The 11,378-nt window shown below is 31.8% G+C and overlaps 1 protein-coding gene across 1 annotated transcript; it reads right to left on the minus strand.

The window, feature by feature from the left end:
* Positions 1 to 6,585: 6,585 nt before the first annotated feature.
* On the minus strand, positions 6,586 to 11,378 carry LOC139485451 (uncharacterized). The gene is made up of 5 exons (XM_071269942.1): positions 11,270 to 11,378; positions 9,786 to 10,416; positions 9,136 to 9,195; positions 8,663 to 8,729; positions 6,586 to 7,744 (listed from the first exon to the last, which is right to left on the minus strand). Exons 2-5 carry the CDS (start codon positions 10,413 to 10,415, stop codon positions 6,915 to 6,917), a joined length of 1,587 nt encoding a protein of 528 aa, XP_071126043.1. The 5' UTR covers position 10,416; positions 11,270 to 11,378; the 3' UTR covers positions 6,586 to 6,914.

The following is an 11,378-nucleotide window of genomic DNA, read 5'->3' on the forward strand; positions in this document are numbered from 1 at the left end:
CTATTTGTCGTAGACTTAATGTCAGCATCAAGATGTTCTTTCTTTTTCTGTCGTTTGGCTGATGTTCAATTAACGTATAACCAACATCCGATTCTCCTTCTATTTCACACTTAATATTACGTGAATACTGCTGGCTGAAAAAAAATATATATAAATCTGACAGAATTCATGTGATATATTGTAAGGACACCTGTCTATTGTTGCAGATTACACGTCTCCCTCTAGATTTCTTTTAGTTATTTCCGTAGTTGGGTTGCTGTCTCATTGTCAATTACCTCTCATCTCCTTTTATTAACGCAGTACTTAATTGTCCATGTACACTAATCGCTGACAAAATTTATCATAGAAATCGGATAGACTAAGCACTGCGATTGTTTCTTTGCATCAAGTATAGTGGATTGATTTGATTGTTTTTGCTTAACGTCCAGTGGCAAATAGTCCATGCAAATTAAAGCCATTGTGTTAGAAATTCACCTCAAGTCTACTTAAACATTAGCTTTTATTTGTATTTTTCTGAAAAAAAGGAGAGAAAAAGAAACAGAATGAAATAGAATTGCAGACACGCACTTGCTTCAAATGTATTTTCTGGAATAAAACCACTATGCAATTTTAAGCATTGATGGCTATTTCGACTTAAGTTAGAATAAAGTGGCAGTTATTTCATAGCAAAATTATTTGATCCCGACTTGACTGTGATGAAAAAAAGCAACATATTACATAGTAGAGCGCACTGGTTCCCGAAAAGTGGATAGTATAAGAACAGGTACTTCCGATCTGGGCAACAAGGCAAACATTGGCCCCATCATACTTTTATATATCTGTTTTATCATTCACGAGAAACTTCCGTCACGGGCTCTACCGTCACCTTATGACGTGGAGCCTTTCAATTGATATCAATTCGTTATCCATTTTCTTTTACTTTTGCACAAAGTTACAGCTACTCGTAGGAACTACATTTTGTCTAAAATATGTACTACGTTTTTGTATGTTCTTTGTGACCGGGCCCGAAATAGTCTATATATTATCTTGGTGGTGTCAAGCGAAACAAAACATAAAGGAATTAACGCACAAACAGTTTTGAAAAATTAGCACAGCTCTACCTACGTAAGTCTCTCTAGTTTTCTACAGACACATACAAATAAGCACAAACTAAACGAAGAGGAAAATGACCAAACAGAAAAGAAAAGAAAAAAAAACTCCGTCACGGCTTTCTTGATTATTTCTTTTTTCATATCAACAATAGACAGACTCTTTTTTTGGAAACTCCACCACTTGCACGTGAACAGAAGTGTATATTTTAACACTGAGATTCTTCTAAAATAATACAACAAACAAACAAACAAACAAACAGCGAATTTCAAACCGTTCAGTTTTGTGTTGTTGGCTTGCTGTTTAATTGATGTATACACTGCATCTCCTATGATTCATATGACTGTTTTATGTGTCAACAAGTTGTTGCTTATTTACTAAACAATGAAGTTATTTCGCATTTTATAGCTGATGTTTATCATTTGAAAAATCTATTTCAAGGTATCCCCCTTTTCTTCATAAAATAATTTATATCAAAACAATGCAAAAGCAAAACAAAAAGCAAAAAACACAAAAAAAGTTGTTTTCCAGACATAAATCGTAACAAAACAAGCTTCGTTTTCAGAGGTAAGCATACCATGTAATGGGTTTGAAACCCTTATATAGTACCCAATTTGCAAAGTTTCCTCGGAGAAGGTATTGGCAAAAATCTGGTTGGTTATATACGTATAGTATACGTTTGCGGCTTGTGGCGTTTTTCTAGTATTTTGAAGTTGTGCTCTGCATAGATTAAAATCTAATAATTCTTAAAAATTTAAAACAACAACTCAATCATAAAATAAGTCTTTGTCAGGGCTTTTTCGTAATAACAAACAAAAATTTGCAAAAAATTGATATAGTACACCTTTTTTATTGAATAATTTATACATTTAAGTTTGCACTGCATGCTACGATATCAAACCACAGTCTAGTAACCATTCTATGTCTGCTGGGAACATAGCCCTCGACGGGACGGAGTCAAATCCGTTCGTACGATGAGGCGAAAGATTTAAATCTTAGTTGATAGTACTCCGTTTTCTGTTTAATTTAGGATGTACGATAAAAAGGTGGTGGGGGGGGGGGGGGTGTTGGTGTTGTTGAAAATAATATTTCAAAGAATAAGTTTGATGATAACAGCCCATTTACATTTTGTTAAACGTGTGTGTGTCCCACGTCAGGTACGTTGTCGTCAAAGGTCGTTTATCATATCTTAATGGTTATGCCCCCTCTTTTCTCCCTTTATTTAGAGAATTGAGTATATATTTCTGGCATGGAATCGAGATAGTTCAGAGCGAGACATATCGACAATGTTTCGACCTGTCTATTTGTCGTAGACTTAATGTCAGCATCAAGATGTTCTTTCTTTTTCTGTCGTTTGGCTGATGTTCAATTAACGTATAACCAACATCCGATTCTCCTTCTATTTCACACTTAATATTACGTGAATACTGCTGGCTGAAAAAAAATATATATAAATCTGACAGAATTCATGTGATATATTGTAAGGACACCTGTCTATTGTTGCAGATTACACGTCTCCCTCTAGATTTCTTTTAGTTATTTCCGTAGTTGGGTTGCTGTCTCATTGTCAATTACCTCTCATCTCCTTTTATTAACGCAGTACTTAATTGTCCATGTACACTAATCGCTGACAAAATTTATCATAGAAATCGGATAGACTAAGCACTGCGATTGTTTCTTTGCATCAAGTATAGTGGATTGATTTGATTGTTTTTGCTTAACGTCCAGTGGCAAATAGTCCATGCAAATTAAAGCCATTGTGTTAGATATTCACCTCAAGTCTACTTAAACATTAGCTTTTATTTGTATTTTTCTGAAAAAAAGGAGAGAAAAAGAAACAGAATGAAATAGAATTGCAGACACGCACTTGCTTCAAATGTATTTTCTGGAATAAAACCACTATGCAATTTTAAGCATTGATGGCTATTTCGACTTAAGTTAGAATAAAGTGGCAGTTATTTCATAGCAAAATTATTTGATCCCGACTTGACTGTGATGAAAAAAAGCAACATATTACATAGTAGAGCGCACTGGTTCCCGAAAAGTGGATAGTATAAGAACAGGTACTTCCGATCTGGGCAACAAGGCAAACATTGGCCCCATCATACTTTTATATATCTGTTTTATCATTCACGAGAAACTTCCGTCACGGGCTCTACCGTCACCTTATGACGTGGAGCCTTTCAATTGATATCAATTCGTTATCCATTTTCTTTTACTTTTGCACAAAGTTACAGCTACTCGTAGGAACTACATTTTGTCTAAAATATGTACTACGTTTTTGTATGTTCTTTGTGACCGGGCCCGAAATAGTCTATATATTATCTTGGTGGTGTCAAGCGAAACAAAACATAAAGGAATTAACGCACAAACAGTTTTGAAAAATTAGCACAGCTCTACCTACGTAAGTCTCTCTAGTTTTCTACAGACACATACAAATAAGCACAAACTAAACGAAGAGGAAAATGACCAAACAGAAAAGAAAAGAAAAAAAACTCCGTCACGGCTTTCTTGATTATTTCTTTTTTCATATCAACAATAGACAGACTCTTTTTTTGGAAACTCCACCACTTGCACGTGAACAGAAGTGTATATTTTAACACTGAGATTCTTCTAAAATAATACAACAAACAAACAAACAAACAAACAGCGACTTTCAAACCGTTCAGTTTTGTGTTGTTGGCTTGCTGTTTAATTGATGTATACACTGCATCTCCTATGATTCATATGACTGTTTTATGTGTCAACAAGTTGTTGCTTATTTACTAAACAATGAAGGTATTTCGCATTTTATAGCTGATGTTTATCATTTGAAAAATCTATTTCAAGGTATCCCCCTTTTCTTCATAAAATAATTTATATCAAAACAATGCAAAAGCAAAACAAAAAGCAAAAAAAAACAAAAAAAAGTTGTTTTTCAGACATAAATCGTAACAAAACAAGCTTCGTTTTCAGAGGTAAGCATACCATGTAATGGGTTTGAAACCTTTATATAGTACCCAATTTGCAAAGTTTCCTCAGAGAAGGTATTGGCAAAAATCTTAGATACTTGTTAATTACCCAGACCATATGCGTACGGTCGGACAATATGAGTATATAACCATATGGTCATGACCATACGTGTATGGTCCAAATACTCATATGGTTCAGAACATATACATACCTCTGTGTCATATCAACAAATAAACAGGTATAAAAGTTATGATGATATACATAAAATAAATAAAATAAATAAACTACATAGTTAATTAAAAATGTTTACAGATATTTTTGGTATGCCAAAAAATAGTCTTTTCTTTGTCCCTTTATATATGATGCATAATATCGGGTAAAAAACCTAAAGGATATCTTGAGGTCAATGTTTGTTTATCAAAAGTGGTACCCTTACACTTCAATATCAAATCTATATACAACTAATTTGACACTATCACATAAATATTAAACAGAAAAAAAACAAAAAAAGTATATAATTGGTCTTAACTTTGATAATCGTAGGCAATTGTTCCCCCTCCTAAACCACACACACACAAAAAATGTTCAACAGTTCAATATAAGCTACAATTTCTTGTTAGGTTTTAGTGGATGTGAAATCACAGATGAAAAATACAGAAGTTTTATTGAAAATGTCAGAAACAAACTGGATACCATGGTTACAGAAGGAAAGGTTTGTATTAAAATTATCCATGCAAATTTTTTACATTAGTTGAAGTAAGGGCATTTGACATAGAATTCAATTTCCTTATATGATCCCTTTTCCCCTTGTGATATTGAAAAATATCTACATCAGTGTTTGTCAAATCTGTATTAAGGGCAAACAATACAGTTACAGCGAAGGTAATTACGTTGCTAACGTAAATTGTTATTTTCGCGACGTCGATCTATGACTTATCGGGAAAAGATTCAGTTTTCGACTGATTTTTATCATTCAAACTTATTTAACTCGAAAATGAGTTCACTGACCCCTCTTTTTTAAAATGCCATTTGGTTTGATTACGCGAGAAGATTATGTGGGCCAATTTTCATGAAAACGTAAATAGTGCAATTTTTTTTAATTTGATAAATTTACAGCAAAAAAATGGTGTTTTTTCTACATTCATGAACATTTGATAAATATGAGTTATTTTTGAATAAAAAATGTATAAATTTTAGGAAACTTATAAATTACAGAAATTACAAATTATTTAACAAAAAACAATTTGTGTTTATCTTTTAAAGCAAAAAAAGTTCTGTCTTTCTTTTGAAAGGGAAAATACAGCCACAAATCCGTATTTTTAGCAAATATACAAAATTTGGACCTCATTTTACTCAAAAAGTAGCACATGAAGGTATATTTTTTATTACATATTTGATTTAATCAGGAAAAAAATAGTCTATATAGAAATTTTTAACAAAATACAAGATCAAAACTGTATCGTATGCCCTTAAAAGGTAGTAACAGCTTCATGTGACTTGAATCAGTGAGCAGTGGCTCACAGTTTCACTTGATTCTCCTTGGTACTGTGCTGTACTGCACAGTACCATTCAAATTTTAGGTAATGCCTGAGAATACTGTTGCAGTTGTTACTGTATTTAAATTTTGATTTTAGGTTGATTTTGAAGAAAAAGAGAAGAAGGTCCAACTAAAGATAGATGAACTGAAAGAAAATAAAACAAAGTTGGAACAGAGTGAACATATTAAAAGAAATATGATGGTAAGAACCAAAGTGCAAAATATTTAGTACCAACTTAAGTTTCTTAATTGGACATGTCAAGAGGTTTTTATGCCCCACCTAGGCACATTATGTTTTTATGACCCATTTTTGGACATTATGTTTTCTGGTTTGTGTGTCTGTGTTTTTTATTCATTTGTCCATTCTTCCGTTCGTCCGTCTGTCTATCTTGCTTCAGGTTAAAGTTTTTGGTCAAGTTAGTTTTTGATGCAGTTTTAGGTTCAATCAACTTGAAACTTAGAACACATGTTCCTTATGGTATGATCCTTCTAAATTTATTCAATGCCAAATTGGCCAAGTTTTGATCCCAATTTCACGATCCACTGAACATAGAAAATGATAATGTGAGTGAGGCATCTGTGTATTATGAACACACTCTTGTTTTCATTAAGTTGAAATGAATATTAGGACAACTTTTATTTTAGCTTTAAAGTTATGACAGCAAGGTCGTATATTGATGGGAACGTTTTAATTATTCAAATATAGTACTGGAAAAAATTCAGTTAGCAATATTTGTTGAGACTACCAGTTCAGCTGATCTAAAGGATCCCTAAATGAGAAAATTTGTCATATAGATATTCACTGAATAAAATCAGAATCTATTGACTAAGAAGCTGTAACTTTTTTTTTTTTAACTGAAATAGAAATGTACAGAAATAGTTTGAGTATTCCCAATTCATAATTTACTATTGGAAAGTCCAGTGTAAATAAAAAGGTTGACAGAGTTAACTTGCCGAACATAAATGCTGATATTTTACAATGAAATCAAATAACATTTGAAGAAGAATTTTCAAATATATTTTACTCTGTTTATTTATATTAATATAAAAATCACATTGAATAAAAAAAACTTATTTTTTATGCCAGTATTTTTTTTATTATTATTTTAGCCCTTGTAATTACTTTAAAAATACCTTGTGATGAAAATAACATTATTTTGTGCATACAAAGCATTGTATTGTAGAATAATGTTCTGAACAAGGTTAACTACAACTAATTAATAAGGTTGTCAACTTGTTCTAGCTTTTATGATAAGATGAAATACTTTTATTATAATAAAAACAGTAAGTTGATTTTACCATTTCAAGATTCAAATTGGATTTCTCAGATATCACTTCATTTCTCTTGAAGTATTTTGACAATTCCAGTTAAGGTATTGTATGTGATCATTTTTCTTTGCTTTAAATTATAATATAACTTGCTCCAACTATTAAATACAATGGGATGATTTGTTTTTAACGTTTTGAACTGTTTTCCATTAGATGATACATGTTGTACAGATTTGTCTTTACAAAGAACATACAGACTACCATCTTGTAGTGTAGTTATTGACCATGGTCTTGATGGTAATGTTAATGTTTGTATGTTGTCATCTGTAAAGCTGTACCAGTATAGGTTGTTGTAACAACTTAAAAGTAATGGATTGATGAAGAATATTTTGTCACCAGAAGCATGTATCCATCTTGGTATGCAGTCTGTTTCTATTGTCTGTACTATCTCTCCTGTCTGATGATCAACAATCTGTAGTCTACCATCACCACCTACTACTAACTTGTTGTTCATCATTGTTATGCCACAATAACTGTTAATTCTAGGTACTGATATAGATTTAAGTTTATGTTTATTGTTTATATTATACATCTCTATACAAGGACAATTGAGGGGTTTAAGAACTGTTACAGCCACTGTAGAGTTGTTGACAGCTGTAACATAACATGGACCACCCTCGACTGGTATACTGTCTACCTGTGATCCATCTGTGTTACAGATCAGTAGACTGTACTTGTAAAACAAACATAACACCAGTCTGCCATCATCCATCATTACTACATTTGATATATATGTTCCCAAGCTTTCACTCAGTAATGACTCCAGATCAATCTCATGATGTAGATAGAAGATATCTTGTCCAAGTTTGTAGGGATTTATCTGTCTTTCACCAAGGCCTATTAAGTAAAAAAATAAACATTTCCATAAAACGATCACATCTGGAGATTTCTTTGTTGTATCCACTTTAAAGTAATTGATTGTTACTTGAAATCAGTAGCTTGACCAAATACAAAAGATCAGAACCACAATAAAAATGATGAATAGAAAGAATTAAACTAAAAGCTTAAGTAGACCTTAATTACAATATTTTGACATTAGAAATGCAGATAGATCAACTGAAGTATACATTTTATTAATTTATGTTCTGTTACAATAATCAAAAGCTGTTTCACAAAGAACACCTTTTGTAGACTTTTAGAAAGATGTTTGTTATTCATAGATATTTTGTTTTGTTTACCTACTGGTTCCCAGATATGATCCCCGTGTTAATCTCATAGAGACACAACTTTGGATTTTTACCAGTATAATTACACATGGATAGTGGCCAAATTGAATTCTGAGGAAGGTTTAAAGTGAAGATAGTGGTAGTACAGAATTTTAGTTGTGCAACCTGAAACCTATAAGGATCTTTAGAATTTAATGTCATTTGATGTACTGATGCTGCTAAAGTATTTGGGCTGTTCCATCATTAAACGCATTTAGAATAGGAGGCACTTTTGAATGACCCCAGCCACCCATAAAACTTTGTTGTCTAGTAAAATTAATTTATAAATGTGCCAATTTATTTGTTTGATTTTAATCGTTATTCATTCAGTTTTAATTCTTATTACTGAAAACTTACATTTATCTATTTTGATAAATCTTATAATCCATTTTTTATAGTTCTGCACTTTGATCTGAATCGCAGAATAAACTAAAATATGAGAATAGCCAAAAGTACCCTAGATTTTGGTAGCTATCAAAACTAAGAGGATTTGGACAAAATCACTTGTTGATGTATGTTTGTATTGACAATTTACAGTAAACATGCTGACCTTGTTCATTCAATTTTTTCTTGCAGTACTGGCATATTGCTTCATTTCTGTGGTAAATCAATAGTTCCTGTAAAATACAGTAAACAATGAACATCCAGAAAAGTTGTGCTTAGTTGTTTCATAATTTTATTAAATTATCATGTTTTGCTGCTCAGTACAAATTGTTGCTTAATTGGTAATAAGTTATGAAATCTTTTGGACATATTACATGTTAATCATATTTTTTTTTCTCTAACTTTTCAATTCAGTGCTCCCCTGTACTCAAGAAATCTTTGAAAAGTGGTATCTAATAAATAATAATGAATCTACAGTATGTAAAAATAATTACTGCAGATGACAAATATCAAAAACAAATGTTTTGTTCAGTAATTTCTTCAAATTCTATTTATAAAGCTAGTAATTAGAAATGGTTAAAATATACTACCAAACAACGTACTAAAATAGGCAGATATTTTGAATAACAATAGAATTACCTGAATTGAACTATCCATTCCCTGTACAGATGAACTTATTCCTTGAATTGATGTGTCAATCTGTAAAAAGTATTGTTAAAAAACTGTTTAAACCTATGAAGTTCATGAAGTTCTGAACTAAAAAAGAATTGTGAAAACTACAGTATATATTGGGTAAGTAACGCTAACATATCTTTAAATTGAGGTATATAATTGAAATTTGCTAACAAAAATCATTTCATCATGATATGTTGTTATACATGATGACCAATTACAGTATTTTCCTGGGAAAATTTGCTGTTACAAAGCAGCTATTTTCCATATCTCAATGTCATATGAGGTTGTTTCACCAAATATTACTTTTACCACCTACTGGAAATGAATTGGGCCTATTGATCCAAATTATTTGGATTTGTGTTACTATAAAGAAGTATGCAATATTTGTTTCTTTGATCAGATAACTACTTTAAAGTATTTTGAATAATTTTATTGTCTGTACACCAAAATGAAAAAAAAAGTTTTGCCATCCAATAGAGATAGGTGGTGTTGGAATGAACACAATGTTTTAATGTATATCAGATTTTATGTACAAGGTTTAAAGGTAATGCATTTGTGATGAAATGTTTCAATTATTGAATTTTGAACTTTTGAATGCAGAAAAAATTGATAACCTCATTGAGTTTCTTGTGAATATTCAAAAGATCTATGTTATATCTACTACATAATCCTTCATCAAGTGGTCTGTTCTCTATCCTGAAAAGGTGGTCTTGTTTATTTGGATCTAGTTGTAGGACAAAACTAGTAAGGTTTGTCCACAGGCTTTTATATTCTGTTTCAGTTATTTCACCCTCTGTGTTGTGGCTAAGATAATCATTCTTGTAGCGACGTAGTTTATGTACAGCATTGTCATCAGCTGGTGCAAGATTACAGCAGTTTAGTAATATTAAACCTGCTAAAGATATATCAAGATCATTCAACTGGACTTGGTTTGCTGTAAACTTGCAATGGCAGTTGTGACCACGTTGTCCTGGACTCTCGGTGTACAGCAGATTCCATTGACAATATATCAGCGGAAGTTTTGAGTTGTCATAACAATTGATTGTGTCTTTACAGCAATCAGTATTTCTGTGTCGTAAGTGAAACAGTATGTGTATTACTGGTTGAGAGTTCAGAAAATCTTGAAAAGACCCAAGACCTCTACTTTTGTAGTCATTTTCTAGCCTAGTTCTGAACAATGGTTGAACGATCTCTAAAATTACTGATCCTACAATAAAGTATCGGCGACGATCTTCAATATCCATCCTGCAAGTATAAAATAATAAGTATTTTTGAATTGTTCTTTTAGTACATCTTCTTGGGGAAAGACACATATACATTTATTTCTCACCAGATTTCAACTTCGTACTTAATTTGGCCTTTTAAACTTTTTTGGATTAGAGCTTCACTGATGAGTCTTTTGCATCTTTTTTGGATTAGAGCTTCACTGATGAGTCTTTTGCATGTTTTGTAGACGAAACAGGTGTCTGGCGTAAATACAAAATTTAATCCTGGTATCTATGATGACTTTATTTTCACTTGATATATACTTGTACAATATATATTGCACTGCAGGATGAATGAATGGTACAATTCTAACAGGGTGTATTTTTGCCAACTGATATTAAAATAGGGTACGGGGTTCCTATAAATTTGTATACCAATGTCCCATATTCCTGTTGAAAGTGTTGAGGTTAAATTCAACATAGAAATGTTAAGGTTAAGCAGTATTTTTCATTGTTTGATAATTGTGGGGGAAAATGGATATGTCATTGATGCCAACATAACATAAACTTTATAGTCCAAAAGATGGGACATGTGTTAGATGTCTGTCAGTTGACAACACTTAATTAAAAGCTAGTAAAATGTAATTAAAGCCAGTAAGCTGATGAAATTACCACTGATGGAGAGGTGCTAAAGAAGATGCTTAACATTTCAAATGTCTTAGTTTGCTACTATCTAATGAGGAATTACCCTGACTTTAGCAACACAAAATCAAAAGTGAAAGTAAAAATCTTTTAGAGGAATTTCTTGGTTCAATATTAATTTCAGCTGTTGTTTATGTATCAATTTCATTGTTCAAAAATTATTTAATGATATATTGACACATATGTGTTACCTTTTAAATTGAATTATATCAAGTAAGTTGAAAATTTTAAGATTGTGCTACCATACATCTCTTGTTGTTAAGAAGCCATTGAATGGAAATACCCTATGCTAGTTATAGT

This window comes from Mytilus edulis, chromosome 8 (assembly GCF_963676685.1).
Source record: "Mytilus edulis chromosome 8, xbMytEdul2.2, whole genome shotgun sequence".
NCBI lineage: Eukaryota > Metazoa > Mollusca > Bivalvia > Mytilida > Mytilidae > Mytilus > Mytilus edulis.

Bases quoted from the DNA above. Each gene is read 5' to 3' on its own strand.
- LOC139485451 (XM_071269942.1), bottom strand. From the start codon at position 10,415: ATGGATATTGAAGATCGTCGCCGATACTTTATTGTAGGATCAGTAATT. The intron at 9,196-9,785 runs GTTATCAATTTT...TACTTTTTACAG, and splicing joins TTCACAAGAAACTCAATGAG to ATTGACACATCAATTCAAGG. The intron at 7,745-8,662 runs GTCAGCATGTTT...TTTACTTAATAG, and splicing joins GAAAAAATTGAATGAACAAG to GCCTTGGTGAAAGACAGATA.